General features: G+C 41.1%; 1 protein-coding gene across 2 annotated transcripts in view; it reads left to right on the top strand.

The window, feature by feature from the left end:
* Positions 1-26,306, top strand: part of LOC132834746 (sorting nexin-27-like) — a 119,450-nt gene that overhangs the window by 55,826 nt on the left and 37,318 nt on the right. For both annotated transcript variants that reach the window (XM_060853722.1, XM_060853721.1), the window contains exons 2-3: positions 4,897-5,128; positions 7,067-7,259. In XM_060853722.1, coding sequence (XP_060709705.1) covers positions 4,897-5,128; positions 7,067-7,259 — 425 coding nt within the window. The remainder of the gene's footprint in view (positions 1-4,896; positions 5,129-7,066; positions 7,260-26,306) is intronic.

Here is a 26,306-nt window from a genome sequence, read left to right as displayed (position 1 = left end):
GTGTTTCTTTGAGTTTTTTGTTAACTTGATGGAGGGGCACCATTCCTCCTCCCCACCCCCCCCATGTCTTTTTTAAAATCCTTCTCCTTGTGAGAATGTATATAAGATATGAGCAAGTAGGGAAAGAATTAAGTTTAGGGCTGTGTTACAAAGGCTCAGCTAGCATGATTTTGACCAGGCAAGAACTTGCAGTAAACAATGAGGTGCTGAAGTCAAAGGTCGTGGTTTAACGAGGTGAAGAGCATCCATTGTGTAATGCCAGATGGCTTAATCTTTACTGTTGATGCTTGCTAATTGTAATGGTCACCCAATCAATATCAATGTTGCCTTATTTGGATGCTGCTTCCTGTAAGTGACTATATAGTTCCTTAAGAATCTGCTGTTTGAGAGACCGAGAGCTCATGTCTTTGTGTACATGGACGATTGCTCTCTCTCCAGGGCTCAAAATAAAGATGGAGGTAGAGCCATACGGAGTCTGAGTGTTCTGACTGATTCAGAAATGGGATGACACTCGCACCTTAAAAATATCCCCCTAGTTCCAGGGAAAAGACACCTTATCTATACCTTTCATGATTTTGGAACTTCAGTAATGTCACCCCTCAATCTCCTCAGCTCCAGTGAAAAATGTCCAACCCATCCAGCACATAACTCAAGCCCTCAGTTCCTGCAACTTCCCGGTAAATCCCTTCTGAATCCTCTCCAGCTTAATATCCTTCCTATAACAAGGTGACCATAACCTGGACACACTATTCCAGAGGGCTTAGATGTTGAGCCTCAAAACATTAACCCTCAGCTTGAGAAGCGTTTATAAGCAAAAGTGGAGAACTTATTGGTGTTGTCTACCTCTTCTGTGTAATCTTGTGCAAGTCTAGAACTGCCGATCATGAATGTGCTGGTCGTCAAGAAATTGAAGACAAACTTCTTTATATACAGTGGTTTCACTTTACTACTCTCCCTACCTTGAGTGATTGAGGTGATTAGTGTGCCACCAAGACATTTTGCTGGTGTGATCCCGCTTTCAACCTGCCTCAGATTTTATGTGATCTTGGGTGAAAATTTTGGGGGAACCAAGAGTGAGGAGGGAGAGAAACCTTCAAGTTGTCCACTGGAGCACAGTGGATGGCTTCAGTTCTAGTAGCTGGGACGAAAGGAGCTGTGTTCACTATCTTCCCCTCCTTTCTCCAATCTCCATTCTTCACAACCTCCCCACTCCTGTTTTCCTTGTTGGTAGTTGATGGAAAGATGAGCCAACTGAACACCTACCACAGGTGCTCTCACAACAGGAATGTGGCTTTAGTCACTGTTGATTAGGACATACCTTCCTGTAGCAAAGAACATACATATAAAGGGCCCATGCAGCTGTCAGGAAACAGTATGAGGTCCACACAGTCATTGCTGCTTTGAAGCCGGCATCCCCAAATCTTGTTTCATGACCAGACAGAGGTTGCAACCCATAGTTTGGAAGGCCTTCCTTGAGGGTGAAAGTGTTAATTGAATATATTAGTGGAACTGAGAGAAAGCCAGCTAGGGTGGAAAGGAGGACTGCAAAGTCATGAAGGGTATAGACAGGGTAGATAGGCTTTTCCCCGGGGTGAGGGATTCAGCAGCGAGAGGTCACGCGTTCAAGGTGAGAGGAGAAAAGTTGAAGGGGGATACGCGCTGCAAGTACTTTACACAGAAGGTGGTAGGTGCCAGGAATGCTTTGCCAGCAGAGGTAGTAGAGACAGGCACGGTAGATTCATTTAGGATGTGTCTGGACAGATGAATGAGTAGGTGGGGAACAGAGGGATACAGATGCTTAGGAATTGGGCAATAGGTTTAGACAGTGGATTTGGATCAGCTCAGGCTTGGAGGAATGAAGGGCCTGTTCCTAGGCTATAAATTTTCTTTTGTTCTTTGTTTCCTTCTTTATCGTTATAGAAGGATTAGGCCATGTGACCTCCAGTACTGTAATAATCTGCGTAAAAGAGTCATTTAGTATTTTTTAACCAACTGTTGCGAAATACTGGGAATCTGTAATTCTATGCTTGTAAATTAATGCACTGGAACTTACCACTCGACAATTTTCATTACGTATGTCTGACCTGGATCCTTATCCTATAAACCTCTTCAATTCACATCAATGATCTGCATAGTATTAACTATTGGTGGCTGCCAGCAGTTTAGAGCACAGCAGGAAGTTGTGCAAGAATTTCACCATAATGGGCTGTAGCCACACAGCTCAAAGGAACAGTGAATCGCCCTGATTCCCATTCTCGTACTGTTGCCCATGTGCTTGTTGACCCACTTGAGTCTTAGCCTGACTACAGCGAGTTAGTTCCCTGGGTCACTTCAGCCCGTCACTTTGGCATTCCAACACAAATGAAAGACTAAAACTGGAATCATAAACTTATCCACGTGGCTTCAGTTTTTAAGTGTTTTCTTTTTAAGTCAGGGCAAAAGGACAAAGGAAGAATCTGATAGCAAAGTTCACCTTCATTTGCCCTTCCTGTTGACTGTTAATTGGACAGCAGTCACAATGGACGCCCTTGTTTCTTGCTGAGGGGTGTGCTGTGGCTGATTGACGGCAGTGGAGAACAATTTAAAAACAAAGAACTGTAGTCAATTTTTTTTTAAAGTGAACTTGACAGTAATAACGATGAAGCTAAAATAAATGGAGATCACTGATTTCTCTTTCAAGTTTAAACAAATGAACAGTTCTGCTTAAGTAAAAACCAGAAGAGCTATGGATGCTGTAAATCAGAAACAAAAACAGAAATTGTTGTAAAGTCAGCAGGTCTGGCAGCTTTGGAGAGAAAGCCGAGTTATGTTTCAGGTTGAGTGATCCTTCCTCAGAACAACTGAGGAAAGGTGATTTGATCCGAAATGTTAACTCTGTTTTCTCTCCCCAGATGCTGCCAGACCTGCTGAGCCTTTTCAGCACTTCTGTTTTTGAAACAGTTTTTTTTTGCAGATCTGGTAACTGTTGAGAGGTTTGAGAAGGATAGACAAATCCAAAACTTTACAAATCTTGACATTCAAATTTTGATAATTTGCAGTTTGCTGCAACCTGATTACATGTGTCCCCATGGTAACTAGTCCGTTTAAATGGTCGGTAGTATTCAAATTGACGGTGAAGTGATTTCCTGAAGCATTTTCTTGAAGATTAAAGTATCTTGGCCACTTGCTTGGATGCTAAAGCTGTTAATTGTATAGTAGGAGCCTGCCCATCATAGGATACTAAGCCTGCAAATTCTCAAACCTTGATTTAAAGTATTGCGATTAAGGTGTATGTACTTGACATAATGCCCTCATCTAGATACTTCCCAGAGGTTTGACATGTCAGTAAAACATGTAGATGGCATCATGATGTGACCTATTGAGTAGTTTTGTAATTTTTGATGAGTATCCATGATATTCAGCCAGCACGTAAGTGTTTGTTGACTAGTCTAATTCTGGGTTTGATTGCTATGTTTCATCTTGCGGACCAGAGCTGCTCTTTGTCTTGTGTTACATGCTGATTTAACCTATCTGTGGGGCTTATGATTAATTACTTCTCAGCTCATCAGAAAGTGGCCATTTGGACACAAGATTAATTGAGAAAAGTGGCATTAAGCTGACAGGACTAAACAGAATCTTGCTTTAATTTAAAAAAATAGAATATCCAACTGGACTTCAAACAGGGAGAGGTGACGGCCTAGTGATAGACTGTTAATCTGGAGACCCAGGTTCGAATCTCACAATGACAGATGGTAGAATTTGAATTCAATCATTGAATCTAATGCTGACCATGAAACCGTTGTCAGTTGTCAGAAGAAGCCACCTGGTTCAGTAGTGTGAAACCACCTGGTCTGGCCTTTTTAATTGACTGGAAGGAATGCCCATCACTAGATGTCCTTGAGATGCTGAGAGCTGCCTTCTTGATTCACCACAGTTTGTGCTGCTGGTGGATCCACATTGCCCTATGGGAGGGAATTCCAAGATTTTGATGGACTGATGATACATTTACAAGTCAGGATGATGAGTAACTTGGAGATGAATTGATGCTGGTATTCCCAAATATCTGTTGCATTCTAGACAGAAGTGATCAGAGGGGTTGGAAGGTGCTGCCTCAGAATCCTTATAAATTTCTGCAGTACAGTACACACTGCTCCAGCTGAGCATCGCTGGTGGAGGGATGGATGGTTGTGGGTGTGGTGCCAGTGAAGCAGGCTGTTTTGTCTGGGGTGGTGTTGAACTCTGAGCGTGGTTAGAGTTGCACTCGTCCAGGCAAGTGGGAAGTATTCTTCCACACTCCTGAGCTATACATTGTGGACAGGCTTTGGGGAGTCAGGAGGTGAGCTACTTGCTGCAGTATTCCTAGTTTCTGACCACCTCTATATGATTGTTTGGTCAATGGTAACCTCAATAGTGTTGGGTAGAGGTTGAATCCAGTGAATGAGTAATAAAAGAAAATGATATTTCCTAAGGCTGTAACTGACAACTTGAAACATTTGACATTTCCTAGGCTTGTCCAAGTTGGTAGACCAAACTTGAATTTCAAATTCAATAAAAGCAAAAGAGAAGGCCTCTCTTTATTTAGAACATTACACATCATCTCAAAGATTTCTAATTACTTTTGAGTAGTCACTTTTATAGGTCAGTGCTGCTGTGAGCTCAGCATAGCAGAATCAGTTTCAGAATGTATTGTGAATTCTCCAGCTCTTTTTTAATAATGGAATGAGGATATCTCATCAGTGCTGAAATGGATCTAGGTTTAATCCATCAATGACCATATCTTTCCAAGTTACACTGTTGCATATAGTGAAGTTTGACTGCCTGAACGTAGACTGCTTGGGCAGTTGTCTGTGAACTCAATGTGTTACAGTACCTCTGCCTCTTATAACTTTCTCATTGTGCTATTTATTGCTTGTGTAGAAACGGTGTTAACGTTGAGGGAGCAACTCATAAGCAAGTTGTGGACCTGATTCGGGCAGGAGATCGGGAGCTGATTCTGACGGTGCTGTCTGTTCCACAACAAGAAGCTGATCGGCTTGATCCTGGTGATGACTCATCTGGGAACATCTACTATGACTACAGTGAGAAGCGGGCAGTGCCAATCTCTATCCCTGGCTACAAACATGTGGAAAGGAACGGGGAGAAATTTGTGGTGAGTAATTAATTCTCATGGTTTGCCAAGACTTTTAAAAACCAAACAATAGTTGTATAAATTTGGTCTCACTCCATTGTATGTTAAACTCAGTAAGTGAACACTAGGCATTGTTAGTAATGTGACTTGATTGGCTCAAAAAACCTATGGTTTAACTTTTAAACCTTGGCTCAGCCTTTCTTTTTTTCTTGGGTTTTGGGCAATATTGACAAGACTACATTTACAAGCCTCCTTTTTTGTTTCAAGGGCACCCAAGAGATTAGGTTTAGATTAGATTCCATACAGTGTGGAAACAGGTCCTTCAGCCCACAAGTCCACACTGACCCTCTGAAGAGTAACCCACCCAGACCCGTTTCTCTCTGACTAATGCACCTAACACTATGGACAATTTAGCACGGCCAATTCACCTGACCTGCACATCTTTGGACTGTGGGAGGAAACCGGAGCACCCGGAGGAAACCCACGCAGACACGGGGACAATGTGCAAACTCCACACACACAGTCGCCTGAAGCTGGAATTGAACCTGGGACCCTGGTGCTGTGATGCAGCAGTGCTAATCACTGAGCTACCGTGCTGCCCTGTGGGCTGCAAATAAAGTGTATACCTGACCAGGTAGGTTGTTACTTAGCAAGTCGGAAGGAAGGGCAACTTGCAGTTGCATAAATACTTTTACAGTCTCAGGATGGTCCCAATGCATGTTGCTGCCAATAAAATGCTTTGTGAAATATAGTCACTGTTGCAAATGCCACGCAACATCTATTTAGTGTTCAGCGTGATCCCATTGCTGTATTACAACCCAGCAGTTTACACAGTCATTTTATTCTGGTCTTGTGGTTTATTATGTTCAGTTTTGCAACTCACTGCAATGAACTTTGAGGCCACGGCACCAATTGGTAACCTGGGATTTCATAAATATGATTTTCAACCAACTTCTGTGAGCCATTTGATTTTTAATCAATGCTCAGCTATCTGGTGGTTGTTGTGCCATGCACTTGTTATGCTGACATAGATCCCTTCAAAAATATGCATATGATCATTTCACAAAGTGAAGAAAAAAAACTGGCAACAAAAAGATGAGGGCTTTCAGGAACCTTTCAAGACTCCAGGATTTTTGTGGTGAACTGATAATTTCACTGATAATAGAAGCATGCATGAGTTAGGAAAACCCGTTTATGCCTTCATGGCATTTGAGGGTCATTAGTTAGGCCAGCATAGTGACTCAGCCTTAATTTACTTTGAGTAGGCAATGATGAGTTACTGCTTTGAACTGGTGCCATCCAGGTGGTGTAAGTATGCCAACAGTGCCAGTATTTTTGGCCCAGTGACACCGAAGGAACAATGACATATTTTCAAGTCAAGGTGGTGAGTGACTTGGAGGGGTACTTTCGGTTGTGGTGTTCCCATATATCTGCTACCTTGTCCTTGTTGGTAATAATTGGCTTAGGCTTAGTGTTTGGAAGGTGCTGGGGTAACTGAATTTCCTTCTAATTAAGTAAAAAAGCAGAATGGTTATTGCATTGTGTAGCATTGAAAGTCTGAATTGAGTCCGTGCCTTTAGGATGTTCCACGGTGCTTTCCCACATAGTGAAAGAGCACTGAAGTACAACCAGTGTTGTAGGCAAATGTGATCATTTTGTTGTTTTTGTAGGACTTTACAATGAGATGTGGAACTAGACAATCCATTTATTTCAGTAAACTGGGAGGGAGATTGTCTTCTGCATTTCAAACTCTTAACTGAAGAAAGAACAAATGTACCCTTCGTTTGATATTGCATTCTTATGACTGTACCTCCAATTACCCTGCACAGAAGTGTCAGCCTGGATTATGTGCTTGAGTGGAGTACTGCCCTTTGAGTCATCTTTGGATTAATATAAATGAAAATATGAAAAAGTATTGAAAATTTTTCTCTTTTGATCTGTCACCTGATTTTGTTCTAGGTATTCAATATTTACATGGCTGGACGTCAGCTCTGCTCACGGCGCTTCCGTGAGTTCACAATCCTTCACCAGAATCTAAAGAGGGAATTCTCTGACTTCCATTTCCCAAAACTCCCACGGAAGTGGCCATTTTCCCTCTCCGAACAGCAATTGGATGCCAGACGGAGAGGCCTGGAGGAGTACCTTGAGAAAGGTGAGCATGGGACACTTTCATTTACAGTTACTGTTGATATTGACAATGACACCTGTATCACAGTAAAACATATCTTGTACTTCAATGTTGAGAAGCATACATATTAATATAACACATCTACCACAGTAAAACACATCATTTACTTTAGAGATGAGGTGTGCACAACAAAAGTTATAGTTATACCTTGGTAAAAGTGTGTGAAGGTATGGCTGAAACCAAAGAATGCTTGTAAATTAGGTGGTTGTGTAGGTGCAGTAGCACATCAGGATATGGACAAAGAAAAAATGGCATTCTGTTTATAGAACCACAAAACCACACTGGGTGGAAATCTTCATTCCTTACGTGACTGCCTTGCTATGTTTCTACTGGGTTGTGTGCTTCTTGCTACTGAATACCTCATGTTGGAGAGAACTACTAGCATTGCATTTGTGATAATGAATACTGTAGGGTAGACTCAATGGATAGTGCACTCTTGACTCAGGGACACAGGTCAATCTCACTCTGAGACCTGAGCACAGAATTTAGTCTAACTCTGCATTGCATTGCCAAAGACAATGCTGTGCTATCTCCTGGCCAAAGGCTATCCCATAAACCCCAAAAAACAGGTTCTCCAATTATTCAAACCATTCTTTGTGGGAACTCATGCCCAAATTAGTAGCTGTCCTTTTTATATAAAAATATTAGTGTACTCAAAAAGTGCTTTGCGCTAAATACTTTGGAATGCCTTGGTGTTTTGAAAATCCGATGTAAATGTTGTCTTTATTTACACAGTTTACAGTTGATCAAGTGATTTCTCTTGGTCTGGTCAGAATGTTATGTAGTTTTGATTATAGACTGTTTAGCTTAATTGTTTTAGTAATTGTAGGCTAATGGTAGTTCTAATATGAGTAGCAGGGCATTAACTGTCTCTACAGTTAGCTTTTTCACTGATGCTAATCATTTTACTTTTAGTTAATTTAGCTAAAAAAAATGACTGGAATCTATCCACTAATTCATTTGAATAACCCGAAAAGGACTACTGGTTTATATAATCAGGCATCTGTCCTGATACAGTCTTCATTTGTTAATGTAATGTTGTAGCTTTCTGGAATTGCTGTTAGTATGAATTGTAACATTCTTAACACTTGTAACTTTTCTTAACTGAATGGTCTGAAGGTGGATAAATCACCTAGACCCGATGGACTACACACCAGAGTTCAAAAGGAGATAGCTGAAGAGATAATGGAGGTGTTGGTGGTGATCTTTCAGGAATCACTAGAGTCTGGGAGGGCCCCAGAGAACTTGAAAATCGCTAGCGCGATACCCCTGTTTAAAAAAGGAATAAGGTAAAAGACAGACCGTTACTGACCAATTTGCCTAGTCTTGGTCATGGGTAAGATTTTGGAGTACATTGTAAAGAATGAGACTTTTGAATAATTGGAACTGTATGGCAATATAAGGTAAAGTCAACATGGTTTCATCAGGGGAGGCCATGTCTGACAAATCTGCTAGAATTCTTTGAGGAAGTAATGAGCATGTTAAACCAAGGAGAGAACCAATGCATGTTATCTACCTGGACTTCTAGAATGCCTTTGACAAGGTGCCACACAGGAGGCTACTGAGTAATATAAATGCCCATGGTATTAGAGTCAGATGCTAGCATGAATAGAAGCTTGGCTGTCTGACAGAAAGCAGAAAGTGTAGATGAAACGGTCTTTCTCAGGGTGGCAGCCGGTGACAAGTGGTGTCCAGCAAGGGCCAGTGTTGGGACCACAACTTTTTACTCTATACATTAACAATCTAGATGAAGGAGCTGAGGGCATTCTGGCTCAGTTTGCAGACAATACAAAGATAGGTTGAGGGCTGGGTAGCATTGAGAAGGTGGGGAGGCTGCAGAAGGATTTGGACAGGTGAGGGGACTGGGCAAAGAAGTGGCAGATGGAGGACAATGTGGGAAAGTGTGAGATCATGCACTTGGGTAGGAAGAATAGAGGCATGGACTATTTTCCAAATGGGGAGAATATTCAAAATTCAGAAGTCTGAAGTGCAAAAAGACTTGTTCTAGTCCAGGCTTCTCTCAAGGTTAGGAAGGCAAATGCAATGTTGGCATTTATTTCGAGAGAACTTGAATATAAAAGCAGGGATGTCCTTCTGAGGCTCTATAAGGCTCTGGTCAGACTACATTTGGGTTATTATGCACAATTTTGGTCCCCAAATCCCAGAAGGATGTACTGTCTCTGGAGTGGGTTCAGAGGAGGTTCATGGCAATGACCCCAGGAATGAAAATCTTAACATGAGTGTTTGAGGACTCTCTAGGTCTATCCTCATTGTTTATAAGGATGAGGGGGGAGGGAATCTAATTTGAAGTTACACGATACTGAATGACCTAGACAGAGTGGATGTTGGGAAGATATTGCCATTGATGGGAGAGAGAGACGAGGATCTGTGGACAGAGCCTTCAAGTAAAGGGGAGACCTTTTAGGACGGAGATAAGGAGAAACTTTTTCAACCAGTGTGAGAATCTAGGGAATTCACTGCCACGAAAGGCTGTGGAGGCCAGGTCATTGATTATATTTAAGACAGGGATAGGTTCTTGCTTGTCAAGGGGATCATGGCTTACAGCTAGAAAGTGGTAGAATGGGGTTGAGAAACCAGCCATGATTGAATGGCAGAGCAGACTCGATGGGCTGAATGGCCTAATTTCTGCTCCTGTGTCCTATGGCCTTATTTGTTGAAATAAATAAATGTATTATGTAAATGAAACCAACAAATGTGTATGTGTGCTTCTCTGCCGAATGAGATGTATTTTTGGAAGTGACTACAGAGGAACTTCGATGACCTGGTATTCGATTTAACTGAATTTCGGATTATCCGAACAAGATGGCAAGGTCCCGTTGCTTGGCTAACTATTATCCAGCATTCGATTATGCATTCGATTAACCGAACAAAATACTCCCCGCTTGCATCCTTCCGATAATCGAGGTTTCTCTGTGTACTGTTTTGAAAGACACACTTTTTCTACTACAAGACCTCTTTGTGGGTGATTAGATTAGATTAGATTAGACTTAGTGTGGAAACAGGCCCTTCGGCCCAACAAGTCCACACCGACCCGCCGAAGCGCAACCCACCCATACCCCTACATTTACCCCTTACCTAACACTACGGGCAATTTAGCTTGGCCAATTCACCTGACCCGCACATCTTTGACTGTGGGAGGAAACCGGAGCACCCGGAGGAAACTCACGCAGACACGGGGAGAACGTGCAAACTCCACACAGTCAGTCGCCTGAGTCGGGAATTGAACCCGGGTCTACAGGCGCTGTGAGGCAGCAGTGCTAACCACTGTGCCACCGGTGGTTCACTAAAATCTAACCTTTTGAAAATTACAGGAGTATCAAAGGAAGCCAGTCTCTTCAAAGAATTATATAAGCAGTTATAGCATAGAACAAGGCCAATTGGCCCATATGCGTATGGCTCTCCAAATGAGCAACATAGCTATTGCTATTACCTCACCTCCCTGTAAATCTTGCATATTCTTTCCTTACAGATAATTTAGTAATCTACTCTCTCAAACTGCAGCAGTCACTAAATACAGGAAGGACTGGAGAGCAACAAGTATCTTGAATAGGTTAAGAAAATAGACAACTTCTGAGATGAAAGAACAACATCAAACCTTGGGCATATTAAGTCTTGTAAGACAACATGGAGAAGTAGTGGGAGATTCAGAGTTTGATTGAGACATTGTCACTGTATATTTACAGCTGGTCTATTGTGCTGGCTGATGTTGGTCTTTGAGGATATATTTGAGTTATAAGACCAGAGTTCAACAGATTTTAAGTTCATCACGATGCATTTTACAGAAGAAATGACACAGAAAAGCATGGAATTAGCAGGGAAGCCTTTGAAAGTGGCTTAACTAGTTGAATCAAAGGATGCTAATCAGAGTACTGACTACATGAAGAGATGACTAGTGGAATGTATTGGGGTTAGTTCTTGGGGCTGTTCTTTACTATGTGCGCTAAATGACTGAGCCAGAGGTAAAGGGTACTGATATCTCACAACGGGAGGGACCGTTGATCTTCAAGAACAGGTGGATCAGTTAGTAAAAAGATAAAAAAACAAAGTGTTGCAAATAGTTAGCAGACCAGTCAGGATTTGTGGAGAGAGAAGCAAGAATTAATATTTCAGCTTTGACTGTTTTTAGTTATCAAAAGGATCTAGAGAGATTGCCTGGTGTTTACCTAAAATTGGAGGATGTTGTGATTGCTGATGAGGCCAGTATTCATTAACAACTGTTAATCGCTGTTGAGAAGGTAGAGAACTGCCTTGAACCAGTAGAGCCCATGTGGTGCTGATTCACCCACATCTCTTTTGCCAGTGCATTTCAGGATTTTGACCCAGTGAATGAATGACAATTCTTTTTAAGTCCGGATGATGTGGCTTGAAGGGAAACTTGAAGGTGACGGTAGTTCCACGCATCTGCCCTGGTCTTTCTAGGTGATAGAGGCCGCTCCTTTGGCAGATGTTGTCAAATGGTGCTGCTTTATCCTGAATAGGTTGAGCTGCTTGAGTGTTGCTGGAGTTGCACTTGGGCGTGTCGAAAATGTTCAATTACATGTCTCACTTGTATCTTGTAGGTAGTGAGACAGACTGATGGTAGCTTGAAACTTGGACTATAATTTATTAAACAGTAGAAGATTAAACGTGGGATAAGAAGGTGAATGGCAGCTAACAGAAGACAGTTGTTGAAAAATCTTTTGTACTTTGATAATAACATGGGAAATGATCTGTATTATCTGTGTGAGAGCTGATATGCTTTCCTCGTCATGCATTGTCCCAGAGGATGTTACTGTGGCAGTTGTGTAAGATAACTGAGAGAGGTTTTGGTATTGGACAGCTTCTGTTGAGCTGCTAATGCTAATTCTTGCTGGGAGAAATAACCAAAGACAGGTCACTTTATACCAAGTGTAGTGTGGTGCCGAAGGGAGCATGTGAATGTCCTGTCATCAGCGTTCGTTTTGAAAGTTGTCACTTTTTTTTCTTGCTGTGAATATGTGGATTCATGCTAACGTTATGAAGAGACTTACGGGGCATGTTGATGTGGTTGGTTTACTGACTGGAAGAAAATATCAAGAAATTTACTGAAATTTAAGTTGAAGTAACGGTATTCTTCAATGTCTGTATGTAATTATTCAGCTTTCATAAGAATTCTATACATAATTCTTTAAAATGCTCAATTTTATGCTGTAGGACAATGTGTTAATACTTTGTTTGCAATTTAGTACTGAAAAAACTAGTCTTTATCAGATTTTTCTGAGGGGTTTGAGCTCCTCTGATTATATCAAGCTGGTGTCAGCAATAGAAGGGTTTGCGGCAAACTGAGGTTTTCTTTTCTATCTTCATTTGCCACCTTGTTTCGTATGGAAGAACACCCAGATCCCTTTGTGCTTCACTTTGTTGGAGTCCTTATCCTAACTGTCTGCCTTTTGATTCTTTCTACCAAAGTTCATGACATAGCACTTTCCTAGATTAACCTAATTTTTGCACCTCATTCACCCTATCTATTGTAGATCCTTTATATTCTCATTGTTTACTCTTTCAAGCTCCTTAAGAATTCTATGTATTTTAATGAGATTATCTCTCATTCTTCTAATTTCCAATCAGCAATGTCCCAATCTGTTTAGCCTTTGCTCACAAGACAATCCCTCCATCATCTTTGTGAGCTATCTCTGAACTGCCTCCAATGAAATAATGAAATCTTAAATAAGGGGACCAAAACTGCTCATAGTGCTTAAAATATGGTCTCAGCAGCACCTTGTACAGCTGCAGGAAGCTTTCCCTATTCATACTCCAATGCCCTTGAAATAAGGGCCAACATTCCACTAGCTTTCCTGAAGACCTGCTATATCTGTGTACTAGCTTTTCTGTGTTTCGTGCACAAGTACCCCAAAGTTCCTTTATGTTGCCGCTTTCTGCCGTTTTTCTTCATTTAAATCATGGTCTGTCCTTTTGTTCTTCCTTCCAAAATGAATAAATTCACATTTTCCTGTTTTTTACTTCATTTACCAACTTGTTGCCCACTTAATTAACCTCTTGATATCTCTTGAACTGTTGATATCCCTCTTGCAACCTGCCTTTCCACCTATTCCTATGTCATCTGCAAATTTAGCTACAGTGCATTTGCTTCCTTCCTCCAATTACATTTGTTTTTCACGATGCATTATTCCATAGGCGCAGATTATGGTTTCTGAATGTGTCGATCGGGGTCACTTTTATAGTTCTCTTCAATTAAAGGCAAGAATACTTAGTTTTCTACTCTCTTTGCTTTTAACAGCTGCTCGTGGAAGGTTAGGCAGGGATCGTGCTGTCACATCAACAGACAGATTCACTTTAACAAAACATAGTCTAAAATCCAGTTCAAACTCTAGTCCTCCCTGACGGACAGATCATCATCTCCATGAGGTTTCAGTTACCATTCAACCTCAGCTATCTGCGTGAGAGTAAGGTCTTTCCCAGACTTGCTGGAACCAGTTCCCAAATACTGACCTCATTAATAGCCAATTTCTGCTATATGTTTAAACACAATGCTCTTCCCAGGTAATGAAGCATATGCAGAACCTTTTGACCTGGAAAAAGCCTGCAGTTTTCTGGCCTAATGAATGAACAAAAACTTGTTAGGTATGTCTTTCCTTTTGAGACAAGTCACCCAAAATTCTGAAGTCATTGTCAGCTCTCAGTTTGCAGGTCCAAACCAAAGTTGATAGTGGAAGAAAATAAACATATTGAAAAATCGGTGAAAGCTCTACCACCTGCAAATTACCACCCTTTGGCACAGTATACAAAAACAATGGTGCAGATTTGTATGCTTCAAAAATAATCCATACCCAGTATTTTATCTTGCACAAAGTAATTTAGATTCTTGGAACTTGAAACTCACAAGTGGAACTAAAGAATATTATTGTGTTCGTTTTAGAAGTGTCATAGAGCCACATAAACATTGAATCTTTAAGATGCTGTAAAGGAGTTTAGAATTTCTGTCCAACTGTTTCCTTTGGGAACCAAACTCACAAAGGTCGAACTCAGCTATATGGAGGTGATGTCAGAAATCACTTCTGCAGCTCTTTTCCCCAGAGAGCAAGATTTGAGGATTGGGTGGAACCAGTTGAGGGTTTTAATTAATCTGAAAATGATAGATTTTAGTAGGTGGGGTTTTGAGGGTTATGGAACCAAGATGATGCTGAGATACAAATCATCCATTAACTTGAATTGAATGGTGGAAGACAGGGGCTGAATGGCCAAGTCTTGTCCCTGTGTTCTGTGTGGAGAAAGGTGAAATCTAATACTCTGAAAGAATTAAGGGGAGCTTGATAAGTGCAAACAATCCAGTTAATGTTTGTTCTAAAGGGGCTGTTCTTTTGGATTATCGAGCCAAAGATATCTCTTTCAGATTGGAGGATGAGACACTTTGTATGAGTGTGTTGAGCTTAAAACAGTGTAGTTAAGGCTACTGAAAGAGATCTCTGAAGTCGGGTTCCATGCAGTGTTCCTAAAGTTGAAACTGGGGTTGCATAGTTGTAGCTGCAAATGTGTTGCTGGTCAAAGCACAGCAGGTTAGGCAGCATCTCAGGAATAGAGAATTCGACGTTTCGAGCATAAGCCCTTCATCAGGAATCTAGCATAGTTGTAGTTGGCAACGTGTAGTCATGCTCCACATTCTGTGTAGGGATGGATGAAGCCATGGGAAAGGTTCACTATTGGTGGTGTGATGAATGCCATTATCAATGACTTGCAAGCATTTCTGAAGTTGTAGTGTTCATTTGTGCAAATGATTTGTGTGAAGGCTCTCCTCTTCAATACCAATGGAAGGGGTTGTTGAAAGGAACGATGAGGGTGGATATGTAGATATGGATGATGGGTTTCAGTCATTGAGTCTCCTGGCAGAAGCTAGTTTTCGAACTGATACATCTCTTTACTCAAGTCCATCACAGAGGCTCTGAATTAAATAGGAAGTGAACATGGTATGCAACGCCTCAACTTCAAAGAATACATTATCTCTAGCACAATGCAGGCTGCCTCCTTGAAGTTTGTCTACCATGTGAAGTCAGCTTTTAATTGTGTAGCAAGTTAAAAATCACAACACCAGGTTATAGTCCAACAGGTTTAATTGGAAGCACTAGCTTTCGGAGCGTCGCTCCTTTACCACCTGATGAAGGAGCAGCTCTCCAAAAGCTAGTGCTTCCAATTAAACTATGACTATGACCTGGTGTTGTGATTTTTAACTTTGTACACCCCAGTCCAACACCGGCATCTCCAATTCATTGTGTAGCTAATGAGTAAGGTCTGGAGCTCAGTATGACAGTCCCTGGAAAGTGTTTACTGAAACACCGGTTTTGCATTTGTGTGCACAAGTCTTGGTGATTAAGATGACAAAACACAAAGCCCTGTGACTACAATAGTTAGCAAATTGAAAGTTTAAAGTATGATAAAAGCTATCCAAATATTCTTTGGATGAAATTATCTTAATCGTTCACTTAAGAGGATCTCTCTCAACTGAACTGGGCAAGTGCAGTGATGGCCAGCATCTCTAAAAGTGTATGGGGTTGAAAAGGAACCAAACACAGGATTGATTGTCCTTGCCTTTTCAGACTTTGATGGAAAAAACAGAGGAATACTTTGGGGCCATGGCCATCACATTAACCAGGAACTAGAAGTGACAAGATGTCAGAACGAGTTACCACTTTGTCTGAGTTTGAATGCAGACTGGAGTTGAAGCTGTCATTAGAGGCACATCAAGAACATGTGTACCATGGAATGTTGCCTCAAGCCATTGTCCTGTTTCATGCTGGTAAACCTTTGTACAAATATCTAGGGCATTAGAGTAGCTAATTATTCTTGGAGGAAGCTTGACAAACCGAACTGTCGCATTGTTACTGCTGTCTATGGATAAATACACTGTTTGGTTTCTTGATGTCTACACCTTGTTGAATTGAGAGATTTCCATTCTGTGCAACTGAACAGCTCTTTGATTTACTGTTTCTTGTTTAATTACCAGTCACTGAGATCTTTTCCATTATAAATGTGAACATGGGTTTGATGGATGATTTTTTTAAAAAAAAACTCTTTTTGGTAATGTCAATTTTTATTGTCCGTTCTGCCCATTGGGACGTCCTGACTTTTGAACGCAGTGTTAAACCAAGGCCTCATCTGTCTTCTCAGTTGAGTATAAAACATCCTGTGGCACTATTTCTAAGAGGTGGACAGGACTTTTCTCCCTCAATAAACATGACGAAGATAATCTAATCATTTCTGCTGGTGTGTGTCAATCTTGTGTGTATTGATTGGCTGCTGCAATTCCTATCTTACAATGGTATCTGTTTCAAAAGTACTTCATTGGCTGTGAAGTGTTTTGAGATGTCTGGTGATCGTGAAGTGTGCTATGTAATAAGTCTTTGAATTCTAAGTTGGCCTGGGTAAAGTTGAATGTCTTCCTGACTCACTAAAAGCCAATCATGTGTAGACTGCAGCCCCTAAAGAGCAGTAATAAACTGTTTGGGTTTAAATGACAATCTCAGTATCATAGCCACTCTTATAGAATGGCCTCTTAACTCTAGATTGGCCTTGATTTCTGATCATGTAGTTAAGTGGAGACATTCCTCTTTGCCTGTGCTATCGACTTTAGATTAATTTGAATAAAATGAGACTGCCCCCAATTAAATCCTGCAGGTACCATGCAGCTGTTGGACAACATGAGTTTTCTTCATCAATCTGGGCTAGATTTGAATCGGAAATGTTTACCTAAGCTGCTGCATAAAAGATTCAACATTGGAATATGGTGCGCATACACTGTGTTGGTCTTTATTTTCCACACAAAGTAGCATTCCTATTTCACTTAGTGTTACTGCCCCACCTCCCAATAACCCTACATATTCTTTTATTTTCCAGACAAAAGTCTGATTCCCTTTAGAATGCTCTAATTGATCCTGCCTACAGCATCACTGTCAGGTAGTGTATTTTGGATCCTAACCACTTGCTGAATTGAAAATGTTTCTCTTGTGTTACTTGCGTTTCTTTTATCAGTTCTTTAAATCTCTGTGCTCTCATTTGCCTTCTGAGATTCAAGCCTGCACCTTCTGGTTTGAAAGAGAGAAAGTTGTTGCTGTGCAGAGAAAGTGCCATTCTTTCATTGACTTAAGATTTCATTTACTAGAGACTTTGCTTTTTTTTACTCTACAGTCCCAGTTAGACTGGAGATGATTGGATAAATCCCTTGGATCATACCTGAGACCACACTACTGTGATAGAGGTTGATTTTTGCACAGTTTGGATTCTGTTGCTGTCTTCCACTTGATGCATTTTAATAGAGATGACCTGCTGCACTCAGCAGACCAGTTTATGAATTAAAAGCCTGGTCTCCAACTCACTGACTCTGGTGTCAATGTTCACTCAGGGTTGTCCATCCTTTGAAATAGGAAAAGCTGCTTTTGTGTGGCAATGCTGAAAGAGCACTGTACTTGCCGATTTAGGGAAGGGATAGTGTTTTACATTGCTGCTGGCTGGACAATCCTTTCGTGAAAACAGCATTTGTATTCGGTGAACTGACTTCGATACATACCAAAGTAGATATAATTTTGTTGATGTTGCCTCTCTCCAGGATAATGAGACTCAGCAAGTGTACAATTTGTACCTTCATCTCTGAGTGCAAGTAAAATGAACACTTTCACTCTGACTATGACTCTGAGAAATCCCAATCTGTACTGGAAATGTGAATGGAAGTGTGTGCATGAGCACACCTGATACTCTCATTAACTGTACATCATTGCTGCTTTCTAGAGCATAGCACCTAATGGCACAGCCTCGCCGACTGATGCAACGGAGGAAATTAGATTGAAGAAGGCAAACTCATCCCATCAAAGAGCACAGCGTAAAATGCTCGTGGGTATCATGTTAATTAGGATTTCTGCAAAGGCTACATTTTTGTCTTACCAAGTTTGTACCATTTACCCTTAGAATTTGAAGATATGTATTGTTTTACCCAAATCGATGATCCCATTGAAATTAACTGTTGCACTGGTTCTGTGTTTTCACATTATCAAGCTCCTCCACAAGTGCTGTACCCTGTAACTTCAACACTATATTTGCCCATTGTTGGGCTGTTTGCTTCTGGGGTATGCTCTTCCGTTTGATCCTTTCCATTCACAGATTGTCCACATATGTGAAGGAAAAGGATCACGTTGTTTCCCCCCTTTCACCCCCGAAAAACCAACTCTTGGCTGAACTTTTTATTTAGAGTCATAGAGACATACAGCACTGAAATAGACCATTCGGTCCAACTTGTCCATGCTGACCAGATATCCCAACCTAATCTAGTCACATTTGCCACTATTTGGCCCATTTCCCTCTAATCCCTTACTATTCCTATACCCATCCAGATGCCTTTTAAATATCGCAATTGTACAGCCTCCACTACTTCGTCTGGCAGCTCATTCCATACGTGCACTACCCTCTGCATGAAAAAGTTGTCCCTTAGGACCCTTTAAACCTTTTTTCATCTCTCACCCTAAACCTATGCCCGTTAGTTCTGAACTCCCCCCAACCCAGGGAAAAGACGTTGGCTGTTCACCCTATCCATGTTGCTCATATCTTTATAAATGTCTATAAAGTCACCCCTCAGCCTCCAATGCTCCAGGGAAAACAGCCCCAGCCTATTCAGCCTCTCCCTATAGCTCAAACCCTCCAATCCTGGCAACGTCATTGTAAATCTTTTCTGAACCCTTTCAAGTTTCACAACATCTTTCTGATAGGGAGGAGACCAGAATTGCACGCGATAATCCAAAAAGTAGCCTAACCAATGTCCTGTACAGCCACAACATGACCTCCCAACTCCTGTACTCAGTACTCTGTCCATTAAGGGCAAGCATTCCAAACGCTGCCTTCACTATCCAATCTACCTGCAACTCCACTTCCAAGGAGCTATGAACCTGCACTCCAAGGTCTCTTTGTTCAGCAACACTCCCCAGGACCTTACCATTAAGTGTATGCATCCTGCTGTGATTTGCCTTTCCAAAACTCAACACCCCACATTTAAACTCCATCTGCCACTCCTCAGCCCATTGGCCTTCCTAATCAAGCTCCCGTTGTACTCTGATGTAATGTTCTTCGGTGTCCACTAGACCTCCAATTTTAGTGTCGTCTGCAAACGTATTAACTACACCTCCTATGTTCACATCCAAATCATTTATATAAATGACAAAAGGTAGTGGACCCAGCATCGATCCATGTGGCACACTGTTGGTCACAGACCTCCAGTCTGAAAAACAATCCTCCACCACCACCCTCTGTCTTCTACCTTTGAGTCAGTTTTGTCTCCAAATGGCTAATCCTCCCTGTATTCCATGAGATCTAACCTTGTTAATCAGTTTTCCATGGGGAACCTTGTCGAACACCTTAGTACAGTACATATAGATCACATCCACTGGTCTGCCCTCATCAATCCTCTTTGTTAGTTCTTCAACAAATTCAATCAAGTTCGTGAGACATGATTTCCCATGCACAAAGCCATGTTGACTATCCCTAATCAGTGTACTAGTTTACTCAAAGCCCTAGCAGGCTCTGGTCTGGTTACCTTTGTCTATTTTGTATTCAGAGTCTTTATCCGTAGCTTTTTTAACAGAAAATCTCCACCTGCTCCTTTCTTATGCTGCAGAAGATTGTCTCATAAGCTATTTTCTTTTTAATGGGGCCATGTCAGCATTTCCAAGAAGTTCCAGGGAGAGTCTCCAACATAGGGGAAGCCCCAGGAAAATATCAATCTTTATGGGCAATCCCCAGTAACGTGACATAACTTGTGGGAAATCCCGAGTATAGTATCACTATCTGTGTATGTGGACAGAATCTATTGTTCTGCAAATTCTGGAAACCATAGCTGTAGAAACAATAAGAGGCAGAGATGACTCTAGGTCTGACTACAATAGTGCAGACAGAAGCACAATACTGTCAAAAGGCCATTGACCTGAAACAGTATCTTGCTTTTTTTCTCTCTCCACAGACACTGTGCTGACCTGTCATATATTTTCAGCTTTTTCAGTGTTCTTTCTTCTGTCCTTAAGTATACTTTCTCAATTTTGTGTTGATGCCTATTGGAACTTAAGCAGGAGGTGGAGGGAGAGAAGGGAGATGAAAAAGCAACCAAAGTCCTTCAGTCATGGTTGACAGAATCTTTCCAATTTAATTTGTCTTGTCTGGAGAATTGTTATTTTTGCGCTCTAGCTTTTCTTGGACAATCTGTTTGAAAGGAATGACTCAGAAGCATGCTGAAGTGTCTGCTGTGCTCATTTTGATTAAGATGGAGCAGATTGAGGTTAATTTCTGTGGTGCCATATTGAGCACGACTGAGTCAGCAGTTTTCTGCCAACAGAATGTGTGATGGATTTTTGTAATTGATCATGAAAGAGGTGCAGATAAACAACTTCAAGGTTAGACTGTAGTTATGTACTGAAGAGAGATTCTTTATTAGCTGGTGAGTCTTAGGGGGAAAAAGAATCTGCTTAGAATGTAAAAGTTGAAGAGACTGACCAATTCTAATGCTCCCTTTCCGTTTTTTTTTCCCTGATTGTTGTGGTTTTAGGAATGGAGAATCTTGAAGTTGAAGATTTCAGCTCTGGAAAGTGGGATGCTTTGCACAATTTTTTTTTGTTTCTTAACTAGTTTTCTCCCCTCCTTCACGCCTCTGTGTCTTGTCCCATGCATTTTTTGCTGTGATGCATTTTCATCACTTTGTTCAAATTTTCTGCTTCTGATTTCAGTGAGAGTTTGGTGCTATATACAGCCCAGCTGTTTGGTAGCAAGGATATATCTTGGTATTACGTCCTCCTTTTCCAAGTCAGCATCCCTGCTCTCTCCTTTGTTTCTTCTAACACCTCAAGTGTTTGAATCGGTTGTCCACCCTCTGAGAGGATATCGTTCATACATATCTACCTGTTATTGAAATGCACATGATTTGGCTACTTTGTTTGCTCATATTTATTTGGTTTCCTGACTTCATTATCCTGAAAGATCCACAAAACATTGGCAGGGGAATTGGAAATATTTTCAGCAGCTCAGCAAGCAGAAGTCAATGTTGAGGTTTGTAGTTCCAATCTTACATCAACGCTCAGACCTAGCTCCATTGCAAGTTAGCCCACTTGTGACAAGGCATGAGCATCCACTACATTTCCTCACACGCTAAGTATCTGATTTCCAAATATGTTGGTAACTGCCTGTCAAACCCAGCCAAGGATGGCAGCCTGTTGGTTGGCAAATCTCTTGACCATATTGGCCTTTTCAATTTTTTTTAAATTTGGCTGCATCTTGCAATTTTAGCTTTGCTCACTTGAGACCCTTGTTCAGGGTCTTATTTCAACAATGAGTTGTGTATTCAGTAGTTTACAATTTGGCCACTTGGTAGTTTGTGGGTAAATTGCCACAAGTTACCTTAAATTTGGCTATGTGTTAAGAAATCACACAATCAAGTACTCTACCAAAGATTTGAACTTGATTGCATGTAGCAACCAAACTAAGACCCCCCTCAAGTAAGCAAGTTAAGCCTCACAGCCTAACTTGGCTATTACCTGATTGTTTTGGTGGAATCTGGCTAGGATTTCAACCTGTGGTCTCTGAAAATGTCCAGGGTTTGATTCTTGTGCAGTGTTATTCTTTTGAAGTTCGGTTAAGGTGGAGTTCTGGTGTTCAGTTCTTAGACGCATTTGTGTCTTTCAGGTCATTATTCATTAAGTTCTTTCATCCAAATGACCGCAAGTCTGCAGCTTCCCTTCTGATCAGAAGTAGCTTCTTTGTTCCTTGTTACATTTGGCATTGACTGTCTGGTTTGAAGATACAGCTTTCCTGTAGTTAACTCCTTAAATTCTTTTGTAGGGCAATCCTTGTCCTTTGTGGCAATAAATCATCCAGTTTGTCAAGCATGTGTCTAAGTAGTTTTGTCCATGTAGTCTCCATTCCTATTGCCAAACATGGTTAATTGCTTTCAATTCCTGTATAAGTTTGTCCTTGTCTTTAATAGTTTATTCCAGACAGTTATTACTGGTGTTTTCCTTGTATAATGTTTTATCTTTGTTGATCAGTCAGTGAACAATTACTAAAGTTCTGAAGTCTGTAATATCACAGCATAGAATTTAAGTGTTGCTGAAACTGAAAAGGAGACTTGCTTTCGGAACTTTCTTCATGCAGTCATCATGGCGTAGGTAAGAGAAACAAATTCTGAAGGGTGCAACAATTTATGTAGCGTTAGAAAAGGATGCTAATTAGTTGGTAAGTTGACTAGTTGGTGTTGCCATGGACAATGGACCAGGGAGTCATTGCCATCTCTTCCCCCGCAATTGTTTTTGCTGAAAAGGTTTAGTGCCCGGATGTGTTCCTTTATTCTCTGCCATGGGCTAGTCCCTGTATATGGATGTATGCAACTAGCCTTTTCAAATCATGTTGCAAGCCGGATAGATCTTAAATTGGTTAGGAGAGTAACTCGTTGCGCTGACAGAATTGTTCAGCAAGTGCTGCCCAAGCACAGCCTTTATAGTTTTATTTCAAACGTCTGAATTATGGAGGATATAGCATATCCTGGCTTTTGATTCTTGCATAGGTAAATGCTCTATCTGTCACCTTCTTGAGATCCCATCCCTCTGAAATACCTACCTGAGGGAGAGAATCATGTTTTACTGGGAACTACTCTTCAGGGGAAAAAAAAGTCAAAGCCTTGAATCCTCTGGTAACAGAGTTAGAGACTGGGGATGCTGGCATTGTGCACCTTCAATTCTGTCCTCTAGCCTTTGAGTATTTTCACTCCACCATAGGTGGTAGTTACCTAAGCCCTGAGTTTGGATCTTTACACTATCCCCTGGACACTCCTCAGAATCTGTTAAATTTAAATCATCAAAAGGGGAATGTTCAGTTAACCTGCGGGTTCAAATGAAGCCAGGATTGGTGTGAGCACTTTCTGTATCTATATGGCTTCTCGTGCAGGCCAATATCCAGTGATTTTTAAGAGAAGTCAGGTCAAAGGGAGATTTCTCTTCTCTCTTTGGCTCATGGTTAATAAATTCTGTAGGTTTGCAGTATGTCTTTGTTTTTCATTGCCTCCTGTCAGATGATCCATTACTTATGATAGAAATGGAGAGTTTTTCTACACAGTAATTTGTGTGTGGAATAAACTTCTAGAGGAAGTGGTGGATATGGGTTCAGTTACAATATCCAAAAGACATTTAGATAAATGCGTGAATAAGAATATTTGTAGGGATATGGGCCATGCGCATGCAGGTGGGACTAGTTTAGTTTGGGATTATGGTCGGCATGGACTGATTGGACCAAAGGGTCTGTCTCCATGTTGCATTACTCTATGACAATCTCTCTCAAACTTTGAACCTTGAGTGTCAGGTTGTTGATGAAAGAACTGAACTTTTCTCTTCATGAATGGAATTGACTTCTTCGGCTTGAATAGTAAACTCTGAGGATTGCTTCCAGTTTTTTGAGACCCAGATTCTTCACTGCATTGTGATGTCGTGTGGTACTGAGTTCGCTCGATGCATTCAAATATGTCTGTCGCCCTATTATGCTGTTTTCTTACTGACACATTGGCCATTATATGTCCCTCATTGAACATCATTTAAAGGCAGATTATCTGGTGATGTATTGCATTCAATTTGCTATGCCTACATTGATAGTTGTGTTGTCTACTGTGTGTCTGCACACTGTCTGAGTGTAGTTTTATTTTGGGGATTACATTGATGCTGGGTATAGCGATTTGCCAATTATTGTTAGGAATATGTCATTAATGCTACTGTACTGTGGTAGTGCTCTTCTATACGTTGGTAATACAGGTCTGGAGAGAACAGTCATCAATCTGCTGCCTAAGTATATACAGTACAAATCCTACTGCCTACAGAAAGGGACAAGTGTATGAACAGTGGGTCATATCACATCCAATGGTTTGTGAAACTATGGCTCAGAGACACTTTGGCAGTTTCATCACTCCTGAAGAAAAATCCGAGCTATAAATCAAAAACCAGCTGCTAACCCAGTGAGGGGTGTGCAGCTCATTAGTGTGATGGGCAGTTTGATTTATTTATGAATTATACATATAGGTTGCATAATGTGAAATTAAGTACATGTCATTAGCTGCTTCTGCTAGAAGGAAAGTTTCATGCTATCTGTTTTAATGCTGAAGACTGGATTAAGAATGTTCCTTGTATTGTTCATTCCTTCTTCACTAACATGTTATTACTCTAATCCCCTGCATTCGAACAAAAATATTGTTCAACAAATGGGGGAGGATGGTGGAACAACTGCAGTATCACTGGACTACTTATATGGGGCATGATTCAAATTGTAATTTTAATTTAACATCCGTTAACAAATCTGGGCTATAACTTAGTCTCAGCATTATTAACATTCGGGAAAGAAATCAATCTATTCGTGCACGTGACTCCTGATTCATGGCTTACCCTACAAATGACCTTTTGGAATGAAACGAAAATTAATTTCTACTCATGGTATGGCCTCATGAGTGATGCCCATGTCCCATGAAAGAATGAAGCAAAACCAGCATTACAAATTATCTGGTCCTTATTAGATTGATGTTTATGGAAGCTTGCTTTTTTAATTCACACAGAATGTGGACATTGTTATAAATCACACAACACCAAGTAATAGTCCATCAGGTTTGATTTGAAGCACTAGCTTTCAGACCACTGCTCCTTCATCAGGTGGTTGTGGAGTACATAGCCAATAAATTCTGTCTCTAAATTCTGTGTCTGACAACTGTGTACTCCACAACCACCTGTTGAAGGAGCAGTGCTCTGAAAGCTAATACTTCCAGTTAAACCTGTTGGACTATAATCTGATGTTGTGTAATTTTAACTTAGTACACCCCAGTCCAACACCGGCATCTCCAAATGTGAACATTAAATGCTGACCCAGCTAGCAGAGTCATAGTCATTAGAGATGTACAGCATGGAAGCAGACCCTTTGATCCATCTTATCCATGCTGACCAGATATCCCAACCCAATCTAGTCCCACCTGCCAGCATCCAGCCCATATCCCTCCAAACCCTTCCTATTCATATACCCATCCAAATGCCTCTTAAATGTTGCAATTTTACCAGCCTCCACCACTCCCTCTGGCAGCTCATTCCGTACACGTACCACCCTCTGCATGAAAATGTTGCCCCTTAGGTCTCTCTTATATCTTTCCCTCTCGCCCTAAACCTATGCCCTCTAGTTCTGGACTCCCCGACCTCGGGGAAAAGACTTTGCCTACTTACCCTATCCATGCCCCTCATGATTTTGTAAACCTCTATAAGGTCACCCCTCAGCCTCTCCCTATAGCTCAAATCCTCCAACCCTGGCAACATACTTGTAAATCCTTTCTGAAACCTTTCAAGTTTCATGACATCTTTCTGATTGGAAGGAGACCAGAATTGCATGCAATATTCCAACAGTGGTCTAACCAATGTCCTGTACATCCCTAGTGTTCCTTGAGGAGGTAGTAGTGAGCTGCCGCCTTGAACCACTGCAGCCCATTTTGCATAAGTAGACTCAGAATGCAATTGGACAGTTGTTCCAGGATTTTGATCCAACAACACTGAAGGAATGGAGAGCTGTTTCCAGGTTAGGATGGTGAGTGGTTTGGGAGGAAATTTGCTGGTATTACTGTGTATTTGCTGCCTTTGTTCTTCTAGATGATAATGCTTGTGTGTTTGGAGTCTTGGTGAATTTCTGCAGTGCGTTTTGTCAATGACGTACACTGCTGCTGCTGCTGAGCATTGATGCAAGGAGTCGATGTTTGTAGAGATGTTTTGCAATTTTGTTTCCACATCTTCTCCATTATAATAATGTCTACATATCAAAAGCGCTCGAGTGGCCTGAGGTTGTGACAGACACTGTATAAATGGAAGTCTTTTCTCTTTTGTCATCCACTGCATTTTTCTAGTCAGAGGAGTTTGGTTCTGTCTACCTCTCAGCCAATGGCATGAAGATAAATGGTTTGGAACTTTTTTTCGATACAGATAGCTGGTGAGGCCC

This window comes from Hemiscyllium ocellatum, chromosome 42, assembly GCF_020745735.1.
Source record: "Hemiscyllium ocellatum isolate sHemOce1 chromosome 42, sHemOce1.pat.X.cur, whole genome shotgun sequence".
Classification (NCBI taxonomy): domain Eukaryota; kingdom Metazoa; phylum Chordata; class Chondrichthyes; order Orectolobiformes; family Hemiscylliidae; genus Hemiscyllium; species Hemiscyllium ocellatum.
The sequence above is the reverse complement of the archived record's forward strand: the minus strand, read 5'-3'. Positions and strand labels throughout refer to the sequence as shown.